This window comes from Muntiacus reevesi, chromosome 4, assembly GCF_963930625.1.
Source record: "Muntiacus reevesi chromosome 4, mMunRee1.1, whole genome shotgun sequence".
Classification (NCBI taxonomy): domain Eukaryota; kingdom Metazoa; phylum Chordata; class Mammalia; order Artiodactyla; family Cervidae; genus Muntiacus; species Muntiacus reevesi.
The window spans coordinates 43540613-43559851 of record NC_089252.1 but is presented as its reverse complement, the minus strand read 5'-3'; the positions used below and the strand labels follow the sequence as shown (position 1 = coordinate 43559851).

The window sequence follows — 19239 nt, the reverse complement described above, 5'->3', positions numbered from 1 at the left end:
AAAAATTCAAGAATTTTTTTTGCCTCCTTTCTCAGTATGGTGAAGTTGACTGATACGTGAATTATTCCTGCTCTTTTCAATACACGCAGACTTGGCATTTGGCTGTTTATGTCAGAAATGCCCTTCGGGACACTATCTGTCCAGATGCTCTGGAAGCTCTTCTACCTCATGCATCAGGTGGAGAGCGGGAATCTGGACAAGCTCAGTACTGCCCTCCTGCCTGCCGAATGCAAGAAGCACCTCCAAGGTACAGCCATGCCAGTACCCGCCTCTCTGTCTCACGCGCCTGCTCTCTTCATGGCTTTATTCTTTCCAATTTTCATTATTCTTCAAATGCTCTGAAGATTAAATCTATTATGAACCCAATTTGTGGATAGGAAATGAAAATTCAGTTGTTAATACCCTATGGAGCTATTTTGAAAATACTGGAAATTTGATGAACTATGTTTGATTTCTCAAATGTGTAAACATATGAAAGGAATGATTGGCTTGTTGCTTTCTTACTGTGAAAAGTTCCACAGGGAGTATATTTTTCTTCCCTCTATAGAGTTTTGCCTTAACCTTTACTTTTCTGTCAAATGTGGCAATACTGTTTATCAAGACTGCCCTCTAGTGACAAAATGTAATATTGCTTACAGAGCATTCTCTGAGGAATAGGCAAAAATATAGATATTGTTAATCCTACTCATCAGTATTTCGGTCATGATTATAGCTAATTTCTTGCCCCAAATTTTCATACATAAGCAAATGTCTTGTGTGTGAAATGCCATGTTGGTACTGAGTAGTCTGCTAGTCTTATCAGTTTTCGTTAATAGAGTTGTCCTTCATTTGGCTGATAATTACCAGGTAGCTTCAGGTGCACTGCTGAGGATGTCTTGCTCAGTGACAGTAGCAGGGCTTTGCAGTTGATAAAGCTCTTGACCAGTCACATAGCATCTGATCTTAAATAACTTTTAGAGACAGATTAGGAAACAGACTTCTTCAATGTTGCCTAAGCCAACATTATATTTAGAATTGGAATTTCAGCTGGTCCAGCCTTCTTCCTAATGCCTGTAGAAATCCATTCTGGAGCAAAGATGTTTTCTATCTTTAAATATTTCTTAATATCTTTTAGCTTTACATCTTATTTATCTCTGAAAGAGTAACTAAAGTGACATATGTTTATTATCTCTGAAAGAGTAACTAAAGTGACGTATGTTTATTATCTCTGAAAGAGTAACTAAAGTGACATATGTTTATTCTCTCCCCACTTTAATATTCCTGGACTTGCAGACCCTGAACATTTTGTGAACTTTGAGAAGTGTCTTTCTTCCATGAATAGCTCGGAAGAGATTTGCCTTCTAACTACTTTTGCTCAGATGGCTCAGGCCAGAAGAACCAACGTGGATGAAGACTTCATAAAAATTATTGTTCTGGAGATATATGAGGTTAGAATATTAAGTTTTAGAAATGACCTAAAATCATTTTCTTTTCGTTTGCCCATCCATTGATTCTTTTTTTTTTTTCTTCATTTATTTTTATTAGTCGGAGGCTAATTACAGTATTGTAGTGGTTTTTGTCATCATTGACATGAATCAGCCATGGATTTACATGTATTCCCCATCCCAATCCCCCCTCCCACCTCCCTCTCCATCCGATTCCTCTGGGTCTTCCCAGTGCACCAGGCCCGAGCACTTGTCTCATGCATCCAACCTGGGCTGGTGATCTGTTTCAACCTAGATAATAGACATGTTTCGATGCTGTTCTCTTGAAACATCCCACCCTCGCCTTCTCCCACAGAGTCCAAAAGTCTGTTCTGTACATCTGTGTCTCTTTTTCTGTTTTGCATATAGGGTTATCGTTACCATCTTTCTAAATTCCATATATATGTGTTAGTATACTGTAATGTTCTTTATCTTCCTGGCTTACTTCACTCTGTATAATGGGCTCCAGTTTCATCCATCTCATTAGAACTGATTCAAATGAATTCTTTTTAATGGCTGAGTAATATTCCATGGTGTATATGTACCACAGCTTCCTTATCCATTCGTTTGCTGATGGGCATCTAGGCTGCTTCCATGTCCTGGCTATTATAAACAGTACTGCGATGAACATTGGGGTGCATGTGTCTCTTTCAGATCTGGTTTCCTCGGTGTGTATGCCCAGAAGTGGGATTGCTGGTCATATGGCAGTTCTAATTCCAGTTTTTTAAGAAATTTCCACACTGAAGCAGCTGTACTAGTTTGCATTCCCACCAACAGTGTAAGAGGGTCCACTTTTCTCCACACCCTCTCCAGCATTTATTGCTTGTAGACTTTTAGATAGCAGCCATCCTGACTGGCTTGTAATGGTACCTCTTTGTGGTTTTGATTTGCATTTTTCTGATGATGAGTGATGTTGAGCATCTTTTCATGTGTTTGTTAGCCATCTGTATGTCTTCTTTGGAGAAATGTCTGTTTAGTTCTTTGGCCCGTTTTTGATTGAGTCATTTATTTTTCTGGAATTGAGCTGCAGGAGTTGCTTGTATATTTTGAGATTAATCCTTTGTCTGTTGCTTCATTTGCTATTATTTTCTCCCAATCTGAGGGCTGTCTTTTCACCTTGCTTATAGTTTCCTTTGTGTGCAAAAGCTTTTAAGTTTAATTAGGTCCCATTTGTTTATTTTTGCTTTTATTTCCAATATTCTGGGAGGTCCATCCATTGATTCTTTTGGGATTGCTTTAAAAACATGTTACAAAAATAAATAAATAAATAAAAAAAATAAAAACATGTGACAGCCAGTTGTGGAAGAAGATGGTCTGTAAGTAGTATTGAAAATATGAATCACACCCATTCCATTTCTCCATGCTACCTCTTTTCATTTGATGTGTGAGTTTTGATAAAGAATAGACAGTCTGGCACAGCCTGACACTTGTAGTTTTTATATTTTCTTCCCTCTGCCCCGCCTTCCTCATTTCCACTCCTCTGACCCTGCCAGGAGCATGGAAACCTGACTTCCCAGCCTACTTAGACGAGATGGTGAAAATAATAGTGAACCTAGAGTCACTCTGGCTTTGTTTTAACTCTGCTCCTCGTTGCCCATCTCACATCAGAGAAGATACCTTACTGCTCTGGGCTTCAGGTTCTTTATCTGTGAAATGACAGGATGGGATGAGATCCTTGCTTTCTGTGCTTCTTTACCCAGCCACCCTTAATGGTGGAAGAGAATGAACTTTAGACCCCTTGTGTTGAGGGCATAACTCAAGTGGTTACCAAAATATTATTTGGAGTTTTGTGTGTGTGTACATATATATGTATATATATAATGTACACTTTCACCATAGGCTGTCATTTACCTGTTTGCCTTCATAAAAAATTTCTTCCAATATAAGTAAAAATTATGTCTGAAGATTTATTGTCATCCCCCTCAACACTCCAGTTTGAGAATGACAGACTGGGTAATCTAAAGTTCTTTTCTGGAATCAAATATCCTAATAAGCTATTCCTATTCTTATACTTTGTAAGTAACCCTGCATGTGATTAAGGCCTAGATGGATCTGAAATTCCAGACTATCTTCATAATCTGTAAAAACTGAGGGGAGAATGTATATTTTCATGTATATTATATGGCATTCTCAAGATAACACTACTAAAATATTATTTATGCTCTTGAATGATGGTTCAAATGTCCTGACCAGTTCTCACAGTAAAAACTACATTCTGATTCTGTGTGTGTTGTGTATGTCTGTACACATGTATGAAATTGAGTCAGTAGTTATGCACTGTCACATTTTCCTGTTCTATTTTATTCTTTCTTATTTTTCTGTTCTGTTCAACTGTATTTAAAAAAAAAACAAAAAACCCCCAAACTGCTGGCCATTGGCATGAATGGCTTGTGTCTTGTAGTTTTGAACCCATTGTTTAAGAAGAGTTGGTAAATATTGATTATTATTATTATTATTTATTGGCTGTGCTGCATGGCATGCGGGATCTTAGTTCCCAGGGATCAACCTGCACCCCCTGCAATAGAAGCACAAACTTGTAACCACTGGACTACCAGGGAAGTCTAACCATGGATGCTTTAGAAGCTCTTGTGATAGAGGATCTCTCTCTCTTTCTTTTTGGAGAGAATAGATATATCCAGGAAATGCATTCTGATTTTCATAATTTTATTGGTTTCCTCAAATTTAGAGAAGTTTTACTAGAAGGGACTGTTTAATTGCTCTGAGGACATTGGTGTTTCTTTCTGAATCCAGCACTGGAAGTCACTGTACATGGTGGTCTTTCTTCTCCAGTTCCTCCTGCCACCTTCCAGACCCAGGGTAGACACTCTGCTCTCTGAACTTTTGAAATCCTTTTGATCATGGTGTGAACCAAACCTCAATCTGAGAATCTGAGATTCTTTCTGATACTTTACTTGAAAACATTCTAAATAAAGTATAAAAAAGGTTTTTTTTTTTTTTTTTAATTGATGCTTGATTTTAAAAATACCATCTCTCCACGTTCCCACTTTTAGGTTTCTTATGTCACCCTGTCCACCCGAGAAACTTTTTCAAAGGTTGGTCGAGAGCTTTTAGGGGCCATCACAGTTGTTCACCCTGAGATAATTTCTGTGCTTCTGGATAGAGTTCAAGACACCATTGACCAGGTTGGAATGGTAAGAGCACTGATGTTGTTTGTTTCCCCTTTTGTTGTTGTTGTTTATTTTGAACCCTGGAGTATTGGAGCAGTGGGAAAAATAGTTACTGGGATACAAAAATAGTTGTTGGGATGGCTGAGTCATGGGTACAACAGAGTAAAGAGAGCATTTACTGAGTCACAGGCTCTGTGCCTGCTTGGGCATAGCTGCTGCTTATAAAAACTGGATTGTTTCTCTTAATCTCTGCAAAGTGACTTCCCACCTCCTCCAGTAAGAGGTTTTTATTTATTATTTTCTTTTTAAATTTATTTCTGGCTGCACTGGGTCTTTGTTGCTATGCTCGGGCTTTCTCTGGTTGTGGTGAGCGGGGGCTGCTCTCTAGTTGGGGTCCGTGGGCTTCTCATTGTGATGGCTTCTCTTGTTGCGGAGCACAGGCTGTAGGTGTGCCAGCTTCAGTGGTCGCAGCACGTGAGCCCAGTGGGTGCGGCTTACAGGCTCTAGAGTGCTGGCTCAGTGGTTGGGGCAGACGGGCTTGGTTGCCCTGTGGTGTGTGTAATCTTCCTGGACCAGGGGTCAAACCCATGTCCCCTGCATTGACAGACGGATTCTTAACCCCTAGGGAAATCCACAGGTTTTTATTTTAATTAGAGCCTAACGATAATCCATAGTTTTTATTTCATAATTTTGCTTTACCTTCATAATTCTTACATTTTTTCTTGGTGGAAACAACTCTAAGAAAGAAGACCTGCTTTAAACCAATCAAAAACAAAATTAAGTTATAGTTAAAATTGAACATGATATGTATCATTTAATTCTGTCATTTGTCACAATCCCTTTTGTAATCTTTATGTAGTTTTTAAAAAGTTTTATTGCAGTGTAATTCACATGTAATATAATTCATCTATTTAAAGTGTACAAGTCTGTGGTTCTTAGTATATTCGCAGATATGTATACATATCACCAGTCAATTTTAGAATGTTTTCATCACCTGAGAACAAAACCACATACCACTTAGCTGTCAGACTTCCATCCCATTCAGCCCTGAGTGACCACAATCTATTTTTCTGTTTCTGTGTTTTTGTTGTTTAGTCACTAAGTCATGTCTGACCTGTAGACCTAGTGGACTACAGCCCACTAGGCTTCTCTGTCCCTGGGATTTCCCAGGTTAGAATACTAGAATAGGTTGCTATTTTCTTCTCCAGGGATCTTCCTGAGCCAGGGATCAAACCCTTATCTCCTGCATTGGCAGGTGGATTCTTTACCACTGAGCTGCCTGGGAGACTTGTCTCTATAGATTTACCTATTCTGGACATTTTATATAAATAGAATTGCAAAATATCTGATCATTTGTGACTGGCTTCTTTCACTTGGCATAATGTTTTCCATGCCCATCCATGTTGTAGCATATGTCAGTAGTTCATCCCTTTTTATGGCCAAGTAGTATTCTATTGTTCGAGTGTATCATTTTCAAAAATATATACTTATTGAAGATTTTCTTCATCAAGTATAATAAGGCTGTAATGAGTGAATTTCTCTAATGGCAGGTAGCGTGTGTGGTAACTTCAGGAGGAATGTTTAAAGTTACAGTGTTTTTCTCTGGGCTTATATTTGCATAGGGCCTTTACCTTATAGTCATTGCATCATTCCTGCAGGATAGATGATGGATAACTATTGTACTTCATCACACTCATGAGTGAGCAAATTCAATGATAGATTGGTTTATGAGACTTTTTTTCCCCTAACTGAAGCATAAAGGCTATATCATTCTTTACTTGGAAAAGCATATGTTACTTTTTTTTTACATAAAGAGAAATTTAATTGTGGTAAATAATACACAGCTTCCCTGGTGGCTCAGCAGTAAAGAATCCCCCTACAATGCAGGAGATGCGGGTTTGATCCCTGGGACGAGAAGGTCCCCTAGAGAAGGAAATGGCAACCCCTTCCAGTATTCTTGCCTGGGAAATCCCATGGACATAGGAACCTTGTCGCCCTACGGGCTACAGTCCATGGGGTCACACAGAGTCGGACACTACTTGATGACTAAACCACCACCCCCACCAAATTATACACAACATAAAACACGATGTTAACCATTTTTAAGTTTAGTGGTATTAAATACATTCACATTGTTTTGCTACCTACCATCACCACCATCCATCCACAGAACTCTTTCATCTTGTGAAACTGAGACGCTGTACCCATTAAATACTAACTCCTCATCCCTTCCCAGCTCCTGGCAGCCAGCATTCTACTTTCTGTCTCTTTGAGTTTGCAAAGAGCAACTTTTTGGTTGCTTCTTTTTGCGTGATCATCTAATGGAATGTCTTCCAAGAAAATCTACAGTGGGTCACATGAGTGTTTCAGTTTGATGGAGTTCATAATCTTTATCTGACATGATTTTTTTTCTGGGTTTGGCCACACTTAACATTTTTAATTGGGTCCGTAATACTTTCAGTAATAATTGTGCTCAGAAGTATGCTTAGCTGTAAGTGTGCAAATTAGAACCATGATGTTCTTTAAAGCACATCTTATAAAAGATGCCCCCCACTCTGTTTATACATGTGGTTCCTTTATGTTCATTAAACTCACTGACATTTTTGGAGCAACTTGTTTATGCCCCCTTGCCTTCACATGAATATGATGGCTTTGAGTATTTTTGCTGTGACCTTGGACTAGGCTGAAATCAGCTTCGAGCTTCAGAGTCTGGGAATGAACTGTGGACCTAAACGTTCACTGACACAGTTGGGGTGTGTCTGAAAGTAACTTTGTTCTAGAGGCCCAGCAGGAGAGAAAAAGTCATTTGTGCTGTAGATGCGTGGAAATCGCCCTGGGTTAGGAATAGTTGTTAATACATTAAGTTCTGTTTTTTTTGGAATCCTTACTAGAATTCTTCCTGTTTAATCATTTCTTTTTTTGTTTTATTGAATGAACTAGATCTTTCATTCCAGTATGAAATAGAGGTAGTAAATGTGGCCTTACCATGTTCCTTATCATAGCAGAAAAGGTTCCAAAGTTCCCCATGAAGTATCATGCTAGCTGTAGGCTTTTCATTTATACTCTCTGGGAGACTGAGACATTTATATTTGTAGTTTGCTGAAATTTCTTTTTTCATAAATGGGTATTTAGTTGTTTTTTCTTCATTCATTGAGATGCTCCTGTGATTTTTATCCTTTTTTCTGTTAAAATGATGAATTATATTGACTGATTGTCAAATGTTGAGCCATCATTGTTTCCTGAAATAAAAACCACTCGATCCTAGTATATTAATCTTTTTATGTGTTACTAGGTTCAATTTGCTATTGTTTATTGTGGATTCATGGCAAATATTGATCTATAATTTTATTTTGTTAGATTTTGGTTTCAGGGTCATGTTGGCCTTGTAACACGAGTTGAAAGGCCTTTCCTCGTCTTCTGTTGTTTCAAAGAAATTTTGTAAGATTGCTAAAACTCTTCCTGGAATGTTTGATAGCAATTACCAGCGAAGTTATCTGGGTCTTGGGTTTTCTTTGTGGGAGGTGTTTTGATAAGAAATTGAAAAATTTAAGTAGTTTTTTTCTTCTCTGAGTCAGTTTTGGTAATTTATATTTTTAAAGAGATTTTTCCGTTTCTTCTAACTAGTTGAATTTACTGGCCATAGAGTTTTTGTAACAGTCCCTTTTTAGCTTCTTAATGTCCATGAGGTCTTTCTTGGTTAATTCGCTTTCATTCTTGATTGGTGGATATATGTTATACTATTATTTTGTGTGGCTGGGCATAGGTGCTTTTCTGGACAGATCTTGTTCTAGTACCATTATTTGGTTCTTTTTGTCAGATGCTCAGAAGCTAAAGAAGTTTTATATGTGTTAGATTGCTTGGTTACTGTTTATTCAGTTATTCAAGACCTTTATTACAAATCCTTATGAAAATTTAGCTAAGTACACACACACATATTGCACACATACCTAGGAAAGAAAAAGTCTTTCAGATTCATTCCTTCTAGCCTTGCAGATTTTGTTTGCCTCCAGTATGGAGCAGTGCAGGAACCTGAAAAATGCTAGGATATATGTTCTGAGCTGAGTTGTTCAATAGAGTAACCACTAGGCCGATGTGAGTGTAGAATAGGCCCTTGAAATATGGCTCATCCAAATTATGATGTGCTGTGAGTGTAAGATACTCATGGGGTTTCCGAGACTTAATATGAACAGAAGAATAACATATCTCAGTAATCTTTTGTAATGACATGGGAATACTGTTTTAGACATATTGGATTAAATGAAATACGTTGTTAGAATTAATTTTGCTTGCTTCTTTTGACTTTTAAAAATGGTTGTTAGAGAAATTAAAATACATTTGTGGCTTGCTTTAGATTTCCTTTGGACAGCACTATTCTAGACAACATAAAATGAACTGCTCTTCTGATCATTCTTGCTTAAAGCAGACTGTATTAAGTGAACCCAGTTGTATCTTACTTTGCAAATGGATTTGTTATTTACAAGTGGTGCTGTGGATTTTTGTACAGAATTTTTCAAGTATATAAAGAGTAGAGAAGAGTATAATAAATTTCTGTGTACCTGTCATCCAGTTTTAACAAATATCAGCTCTTGGTTGATCTTGGCTTATCTTTACCCCTTTCCATTTCTTGTATCTACTTCCTGGAATGCTTTAAAGCTAATAGAAATAATTTTTTAAATCCCACAGGAGAAATAATTATTTGAGGTGCTAAGTCTTTTTGTAAAATGAATGCCTTTCTGCTGATTTGTCATGACTCTAAATTTGAATCCTACTGTGGTGATTTTTTTAAAATGGAAGTATACCATTTTACAGGGACTTGCCTGGCGTCTCAGCTGGTAAAGAATCCGCCTGCCATGTGGGAGATCTGGTTTGATCCCTGGGTTGGGAAGCTCCCCTGGAGAAGGGAACAGCTTTCTACCCACTCCAGTATTCTGGTCCGGAGAATTCCATGGACTGTATAGTCCATGGAGCGGCAAAGAGTCGAACATGACTGAGTGACTTTCACCTTCTCTTTTCACCAGTTTACATGGGGAAAACAGCTTGACCTTTACAAAGGATTGCAAAATGTGCTTTTGGTGTATCATTAGTATTTATATTCATTTGATCTGGTTGTTCATTTCATTGTCTAAAAAACAAAACCCCACTTCCTTTTGGAGAAAACTTTTTGTAAGCACTTTAATAATGTAGTATTGTAGTAATATAGGATTGTCGTTAAATTTTGATTTTAATTATTATAATTTTTCTTTTAAATAAGGTTTCTTTATACTTGTTTAAAGAACTACCTCTGTATCTTTGGCGACCTTCTGCCTCTGAGATAGCTGTGATTCGGGATTGGTTATTGAATTATAACCTGACATCGGTGAAGAATAAATTGGCCTGTGTTATTCTAGAAGGCCTGAATTGGGGATTTGGTGAACAGGTATGTGTTAAAAACCTTCCCTAAACACTGTCCACACACATCAGTTTTAAAGAAAGATTTTCTCAGACATTAACATTTTTAAACATCATTTGCAAGACCTACAAATTCTCTTAGCTGTGTCAGAATTTAGGATCTCCTCTAACTGAGTTCTGTTTTGCAGAGTGAGCATCCTATTAGTGAAGACAAATTGTTCCACACTGAAAATTCTTCCCTTACTCCTTGGATCATTTGTTGCTGTTGTTTTATTTCTGGCGATTCACTGCAGTTCCTCCTAGTTGCCTCTCCTGCCTCTGGTGTTCCTTCCTCTTACATTTTGTGTTGTGTGTCGCCAGATTTGTCTTCTAGAACACTGTGCCCTGGTTAAGAGCCTGAGCTCTGAGTCAGCCTGCCTGACTTCTGATCCCAGCTCTGCTGCCTCCTGTTTGTGTGACTGTGCGCAAGCTTCCTCAACTCCCTGGGCCTCAGTTGCTCGTCTGTAAACATCACACTGATAGGCTTACCTCAGAAGGTTGCTGTAAGGTTTCAGCAAGCTGGGACACAGGAAACATGTTCTTGGCACATGTCAGGGTCTTAGTGGTGGTAGTTATTATTATTAAAAGTTTGCTACCTATCATGTCTTGTAAGATGCCATATCAAGGAATTCTGTCAAAATCTTCCTTTTTACCTCGGCCTTATTAGTTAGCTCCTTGATCAAAATATTTAAATATTTTAAAGGGAAAGAGAAGAGAACTCAGCCCTGTCTGCCAGCTTTTGTTCTGAGCAAGTCGTCTAGTCCTTGCAGTCATCTTGTGCGGTGGTGTGAACATGACCCCTGTCGTGCAGATGAGGAACCTGAACCAGGGAGCTTTGTCCCCAGGCTGTCCCTAACCACCTGGTCTGCTCCTGGGCTTAGCTGGGTCTTCTCTCTCTCAAGTGCTGGTCGGTGAGAGCTGCAGGAGACTCCTCCACCTTCACCTTCTCTGACTTGTGAACAGAAGCCTCCACCCTCTTCTCCCAGAGAGCTGCATACAAAGTCCAGTCCACATGAGTGTTGCCTTGCTCTTTTGTTAGTGTTTGGAAAGTCCTCTTCTCTGAGAGGGTTAAGGAATATGTTATGTCAGATGCAAAGGAAGACTGGGTAGGAGAATTGGTAGGCAACTTCAAGCTCCTGAAGGAGTATTTTATGTGTTGTTGAGTCTTTTTAATATTTTCACTGATGACAGAAGAAAAGGGAATGTAGACATAAATTATTACCCTCTTGTTTTGTTAATAATAATTAAACATCTTCCTGATTCTTAACAATGCCTTTAAACTTGTAACCTAAAGTATTTATAGAGATTTTAGAGTCGGGGTTGAAGGTTGCATTCAAAGATACCTTTTATAACTGGAGTTGGTGTTGACTCAGGTTCACACCTAACTGGTGCCATGTAGCGGTTCTTTAAATATTTAAAATTTTTTCCTATTGTCATTTTATAATTTCATTGTTAGATGTGAGCTCTGGAAAATTTAACTTCTGCATCCAGGATTTTTTTTTTAAATCCTAACCTTTCAGTTCAAAGGTATAACAACAAAAAAAAATCAAGATGACATGTTTGTGATTATTTTTCTCTTTAAAAGGGGACTCTTCATCTGGATCAAGCAGTCCATGCTGAAATCGCTTTAATGGTTCTTGAAGCATACCAGAAGTACCTTGCACAGAAACCATATGCTGGGCTTCTCTCTGAAAGTATGAAGCAGGTATTTCCTTCTTTTCTTTATTGAGGACATAAGTCTTTATTATAAATGACTTTTACAGTATTTACTCTTAGGTTTCCTAAGAACATTTCTGGCAATTTCAGATATTGAAATTGAGTTCTATGGGTGAAAAAAGATTTTTCTTTAAGAAGTAGTCTATATATGACCATTTTAATATTGTGGAATTTGAGTTGATCTACGGTGGTGGGCTGATGCTGGCTTGTACTGGCTCGGGAGAACTGACTATTACATTTTTAAGAACTTTGCAAGCCTGGCTGTTAATCTGTGATGGCTTGAAGTTGACCATGGTGGGATTTTTTTTTTTTAAACTACCAAAATTGGCAAACCCTATAAATGAGCCCCTAAACTCCAACTTGTTGTTAAATTTATTTACCAGCACACCATTCGTTGCATACCAAGTTTCATATTATTAGTCTTGCGTGAGCTGACCTTGATCAGGTTCACGAAGTGACTAACAAATAAGCAGAAGTGGTCAGTTATGGGTGAGAAACTGCTTTAATTTAGCGCTATAAGCACTGAGTATCAGTAAGCATTGTGTCCTTTCTTTTGAGGGCATTATTGATGACAAAGAGAGATGGGTGGGTGAGCTTAGTAATTTAATGGTTATGTGAATAATGTGGTTTAAAATAAATAATTGTTTTAGGTTTCATATTTGGCCAGTATTGTTCGATATGGAGAGACACCTGAGACCTCATTTAACCAGTGGGCCTGGAACTTGATTTTGAGGTTAAAACTGCACAAAAATGATTATGGAATACAGCAGAATTGCGCAACTGTTCCCTTCTCCAGCACTGTGCCAGAAATGACAGAGTCACCCACGTTTCATCCTCTCTTGAAGGCTGTGAAGGCGGGCATGCCCATTGGCTGTTATCTGGCCTTAGCTATGACGGCTGTGGGCCACAGGTACAGTGTTTGGGTTGAACTTCTAGGGTTGCGGAACCTTGTAGTCAGTGATTCCCCCAACTTCATTTTTCATATCCCAAGGTCTGAGGTCTCTATCAGATCTCTCTAGGGGTAATCAGGGCCAAATGATAAGCTTCAATTAACAGCTTATCAAGGGTAAATACTGCTCAGATTCATGTAGGATGGATCTGTGACAGAAAATCACCTGGGTGCATTATGAAGCGAGTTATACCTCTCACCCAGAGTGGAATGTTTATGTCAGCAGTAGACAGAATCTCTTCCTCAGAATAATGACCAAATAAAAATAGTTGGTCACCTGTACTGAGTTTTATTTCAAGTGATGGCAGCCCAACTCAGGCTTCCTAGCTAGAGGGCTTAGTCCATCAAAGGGATGAATTAGCTGATCAAGTCAAGTGCTTCTCTTGTATGAGCCCGTAGCTGTGTCTGTTTCTTCTGTTATAGTATTTATCACACTGTAATGTAGGGGTCTGTTTAATTTTATCGAAGATATTCTATGAGGTTAGGACTCAGGAACCATATTTTTCTTGTAATATTTTATCTCTTGTGATGAAGACTGAATCTGGTGTAGTAAGTGACTGAAGGCATGAAATCAATTGGTTAAAAATCCTTTTTTTTAAAGATCATTTTCCTACAGTATATTAATTTTTTCTAGCCTGTCAAGTTTTCTAAAATGTCTTTGACTTATACTTTGTGATTCTTGTGTTTTAGATTAACTGTAGCACCTTTTTAGCATCTGATTTCAATGTTATTGCCCACTCAGTGTGTTTTCAGTGGGATGCCAGTTGTCATATGAGCTGTTAGTGTTCAGCCTATGTTATGAAGTAGATACGTGTTAGATATATGGCCTCTGATTGTTGACAGCTTAGTGGACATGGGAGACATAAAACAATCGGCGGTACTGAACAATATAATCATGGGCTATGAAAGTCGCTCAGTCGTGTCTGTTCTTTATGACACCATGGACTATAGCCTGCTTGGCTCCTCTGTACATGGAATTCTCCAGGCAAGAATACTGGAGTGGGTAACCCTTCCCTTCTGCAGGGGATCTTCCCAACCTAGGGATGGAACTGAATACTAATACAGTGAAGAGAGTGAGAATCCTGATCTGTTTGGTTTGGGGGCCAGTTCTCTAGGTGATTCTTAGTGTATAGCTTAGACTGAGAACTTCTTAAGAGTGTGGGCAGAGGAGAGGTAAAGGAAGGAGGGATCACTAGAGCAGACTACCATCATGGAGGAGCTAGGCTTCGGAGAGGAGTCTTAATTAGAAAAGACGTCCTGGCTAAGGAGCAGAGTGGTGATGCTCACCTTCCCCCGGTGATGAGGGCGCGCGGTGTTGAAGACTCTGCCTGTGGGTCACCCAGTCCTGCCTGGCACCTCCTGTGCCCTCTGAGGAGCATACTTAGCATGTTAATATGTAATCACTTCTCCCTCCTCTGAGGGGCTCTGTTTCTTGATGGTAGGGACATGGTAGGGGTATTGTCTTGTTTATCTTTCTATCTCCAAAACTTGTACTTCATAGATAGTTCTTTATTTTTCTTCTTCTAGTTTTATTGAGATATAATTTACATACAGCACTGTATAAGTTTTAAGGTGTACAGCATAATGATTTAAAAAATTTTTTTAACTGGAGGACCATTGCTTTACAATGTTACATTGATTTCTGTTGTACAACGACAGAAATCAGTCATAATTATATGTATATGTCCCTTCCCTTCGGAGCCTCCCTCCCCTTCCACCATCCCACCCCATCAGGTCATCACAGAGCACCAGGTTGGGCTCCCTGTATTTTATAGTAGCTTCCCCCTAGCTATCTGTTTTACACATGATAGTGAATATATGTCAGTACTGCTTTCTCAATTTGTCCCTCTCTCTCCTTCCCCCGCTCTGTCCACAAGTTCATTCTCTACATCTGCATCTCTATTCCTTCCCTTCAAATAGTTTTTTATCAGTACTATTTTTCCAGATTCCCTTTATATGCGTTGATATGCGATATTTGCTTTTCTGACTTACTTTGCTTTGTATAACAGGTTTTAGGTTTATCCACCTCAGTTCAACTGACTCAAATTCTTTTCTTTTTATGGCTGCGTTATATTTCATTGTATCTATTTACCACATCTTCTTTATCCATTCATCTGTAAATGGACATCTGATTTGCTTCCATGTCCTGGCTGTCAGCATAATGATTTAACTTACATACATCATGAAGTTATCACAAGTTTAGTGGACATCCATCATCTCATGTAGATATAAAATTAAAGAATAGAAATATTTTTATTTCTTGTGATGAAGACTCTTGGTGTTTACTCTCTTAAAAACTTGTATATCTAACGTACAACAGTGTTAATTATATTTATCATGTTGTACATTACGTTATTTATTTGATAACTGGAAGATTTTACCTTTTGATCATCTTCACCTGGTTTCCCTTCTCTCCACCTTCCCTGACTAACCCTCTCCTCGTCAGCCTTGGCCTCTGGTAAACACAAATTTCATCTCTTTTTCCATGAGTTTGTTTGTTTTTGAAGTATAATTGACCTACAGCACTGTGTTAGTTCCTGTTGTACAACATAGTGATGCAGTATTTCTATTCATTTATAACTGGTCACCTGAAAAGTCTAGTTATGTTACTATAAAAAATATTGCATAGTTATTGACTATATTTCCCACACTGTACATTTCATATCCATAACTCATCTGTTTTGCAATTTGAAGTTTGTACCTCTCAATCTCTCTCATCTGTTTCTCCACCCCAAGCTGCCTTCTCCTAGGGTTATGATTCTAGCATTTGTGTGTGAAATTTGGCTATTTATAAATGTGTTAGAGACCTGAAATAATCCGAGTAGCTTGTAGGCTGATAGTGCGTTAAAAGGACATCATTTTATGAACTGACTACCTTATATGCTCATTGGTTTTTTCTTTTTCCGTAGCATTGAGAAGTTTTGTGCAGAAGGCATCCCACTCTTGGGAATTCTGGTCCAGTCGAGGCATTTGAGAACAGTGGTCCATGTCCTGGATAAGATTCTGCCTTTGTTCTACCCTTGCCAGTATTACCTTCTAAAGAATGAGCAGTAAGTGGAGAACACACAGCAAATACAAAATGACTGTGTCCTCTGGTTTTTCAAGTATAATATAGACAATGGTATTTCAATAGTTTATTTCTTACGAAGCAGAAAACTTCCTGCCTAGTTGAGAATGCAGAGTGATGAACGAAGACTCTAGTAATGATCCCAGTTTTACTGTTATGAAAGATACTTCCTTTTGTCATTTAATTCAGGATTGCTTGATAGCTTATAGTATTGAAAAGGGTGGCTGTTTCCCTGAGACTGGGAATACTGCTTCTGACCTTGAGCAGCAGATGGCTTTGCTATTGTAATAGTAGCAAAACATATTGCCTTTAATTGCAGTGTGCATGAGGCAGTATTATAAACAGAGAAAATACACAGAAAGGTGCTCATCACATGAGACATTCATAATCTTGTGAGAAAATAAGACTTTTGAGGTAATCACAAAGTTATGAAAGAAAATACTGGCAAGGCCACAGTAGGGCATACAGATTGCATTTGCATTACAGTTGACCCTTGAATCACACAGGTTTGAACTGTGTAGGATATTTTTTAATAAATATACTAGAAAACTTTTTGGAGATTTGTGACAATTTGAAAAAATTCACAGATGAATTATGTAGCCTACAAATATTGGAAAAAAGTATGCATGAATGTGTAAAATATATCTGGATACTAGTCTGTCATATACTACCATAACATATACACAAATCTATTAGAAAAAGTTAAAATTTATCAACACTTAAACACACAAGCAGAGGCCATACATGATGCTATTCAGAGTTGAGAGAAATAGAAACAAACCTAGAGATACAGTATTAATTTATAGCTGCATAAATTAACTAGTACATTTTGTACTACTGTAATAATTTTGTAGCCACGTCCTGTTGCTATTGGATTTCCCAGGTAGCTTTGAGGTAAAGAATCCATCTGCAATGCAGAAGACGCAGGAGATGTGGGTTCAATCCCTGGGGGGGAAGATCCCCTGGAGGAGGAGATGGCAACCCACTTCTAGTATTTTTGCCTGGAAAAATCCCATGGAGAGAGGAGCCTGGAGGGCTATAGTCCATGGGGTCACAAAGAGTTAGACATGACTGAGTATGCATGCATGCACTTGTTGCTATCAGGGTGCACTCAAGTGAGTCCACCTGACACTAATCTGTGTGTGACGCTAATCATCTCCATGTGAGCAGTTTGTCTCTCCAGTAAATGGTGTATCACAGTAATAAGTGACTTCTTGCAGTTCTGGAATCATTTTCATTGTGTTTAGTGCAATACTTGTAAGCCTTAAATAACACCAGGGGATCTCTAATGATTCTGAAAGTGCTCCCAAGAAGCAGAGAAAAGTCATGACGTTATAAGAAAAAGTTGAATTGCTTGATATGTACCATAGATTGAGGTCTGCAGCTGCATTGCCTGTCATTTCAAGATAAATGAATCTAGCATAGGGACTATTGTAAAAAGAAAGAAAAGGAAATTCATGAAGCTGTCACTGCAGCTATACCAGCAGGCACTGAAACATAGCACTTCTTGTGAAACACCTTTTTATCTCATATTGAAAATACAGCTTTTATTTGAGCACTAAGAAAGACACACATACAGGTCCTAATGTGATTAGAGAAAAGTCAGAGTTGTTATATGACAACTTAAAGCAAAAGGAAGGTGAAGGCTCTAAAGCTGGAGGGTTCAATTCCAGCACAAGATGGTTTGATAATTTTAGAAAGTAGTTTGGCTTTAAAATGTCAAGATAACAGGAGAAGTAGTTTCTGTCGACCGAGGCAGCAGACGAGTTTCCAGATGCCATTACAAACATCATTGAGGAGAAAGGATCTCTGCCTGAACAGGTTTTTAATGCAGTTGAAATGCCCTATTCTGGAAAAAAATTGCTACAAAGGACATTTGTTAGCAAGGAAGGAAGGGAAGCAGGCATCAGGATTGAAGGCAGGAAGGGATACACTAATTCTACTGTTTTGTGTAAGTGCAATTGGGATTACCATCAGGACTGCCCTTATCTGCAAACCTGTTGACCGGCCCCCCCAGCTTTGAAGGGAAAAGATAAACACCAGCTCCCAGTCTTTCGGTTGGACAAGAAGGCCTGGGTAGAGAGAACCCTTTTTCTTGATTAGTTCCTTCAAGCTTTGTCCTTGAAGTCAGGAAGTGCCTTGCCAGAAAAGGACTCCTTTTTGAAGTTCTTTTGATACTGGACATATAGAACCTCATGAGTTCAACACTGAAGTCTTCGTAGTGATCTCTTTGCCTTCAAACACACCATCTCTAATTCAGTTTCTAGATTAGGAGGTCATAAGGACCTTTAAGGCTCATTATACATGGTACTTTATGGAATGTCAATGCTATGGAAGAGAACCCTTGCAGAGAGAAAATCGTGAATCTGGAAGGATTATGCCATTCAAGATGCCATTGTTGTTAATAGAAACAAGCATGAAAAGGAACTTCCTTGGTGTTTCAGTGGCTTTATATACGATACTTTATGGAAATAATTGTCAATGCTATGGAAGAGAACCCTAGCAGAGAGAAAATCGTGAAAATCTGGAAGGATTATGCCATTCAAGATGCCATTGTTATAGAAACAAGCGTGAAAAGGAACTTCCTTGGTGTTTCAGTGGCTAAGACTCCGTGCTCCCAATGCAGAGGGCCCGGGTTCGATCCCTATTCAGGGAACCAGATCCCACGTGCTGCAGCTAAGAGTTTGCATGTCACAACTAAAGATCCCGCATGCCTCAACTGATACCTGCTGCTGTGCTGCTAAGTCGCTTCAGTCGTGTCCGACTCTGTGCGACCCCATAGACGGCAGCCCACCAGGCTCCCCCATCCCTGGGATTCTCCAGGCAAGAACACTGGAGTGGGTTGCCATTTCCTTCTCCAATGCATGAAAGTGAAAAGTGAGAGTGAAGTCGCTCAGTCGTGTCCGACTCTTAGTGACCCCATGGACTGCAGCCCACCAGGCTCCTCTGTCCATGGGATTTTACAGGCAAGAGTACTGGAGTGGGTTGCCATTGCCTTCTCCTAACTGATACCTAGCAAAGCCAAATAAATAAATATTTAAAAAGAGAGGAAAAAGCCCCTGCAAGCCATCAGCCCAAAACAATAAGTTCCTATTGGAGAAAAGTGTGTTCAGAGGTTGTGCATGACTTCATGGTTTATGACAGAGCCAGTCAAGGAAATCATGAAATAGATTGTAGATATCGCAAAGAAGGTGGGGCTGGGGGTGGGGGAAGGGTTTCAAAAAATGGATCTTGCAGAAATTCAAGAGCTAATAGACCCCACACCAGAGGAGTTAACAGAAGATGGCTTGATTGACACGGGTGCTTCTGAATCAGTGCCAGATGATGAGGAAAAAGCAGTAGAAGAAGCAGCTCTAGAAAACAGATTCTTTACCAATTGAGTCACCAAGGAAGCCCTAGAAAACAGTTAACAGTAGACAGTCTGGCAGAAGGTTCCAATCACTGAAGACTGATCTTGACTTCTTTTACAACACGAACCCTTCTATGATG

General features: G+C 38.9%; 1 protein-coding gene across 2 annotated transcripts in view; it reads left to right on the top strand.

Moving 5' to 3' along the window:
- The window catches only part of EPG5 (ectopic P-granules 5 autophagy tethering factor), a 122854-nt gene that overhangs the window by 28293 nt on the left and 75322 nt on the right, over positions 1-19239 (top strand). For both annotated transcript variants that reach the window (XM_065932637.1, XM_065932635.1), the window contains exons 11-17: positions 90-247; positions 1273-1427; positions 4475-4615; positions 9843-10007; positions 11604-11723; positions 12385-12644; positions 15593-15733. In XM_065932637.1, the coding sequence (XP_065788709.1) occupies positions 90-247; positions 1273-1427; positions 4475-4615; positions 9843-10007; positions 11604-11723; positions 12385-12644; positions 15593-15733 (1140 nt within the window). The remainder of the gene's footprint in view (positions 1-89; positions 248-1272; positions 1428-4474; positions 4616-9842; positions 10008-11603; positions 11724-12384; positions 12645-15592; positions 15734-19239) is intronic.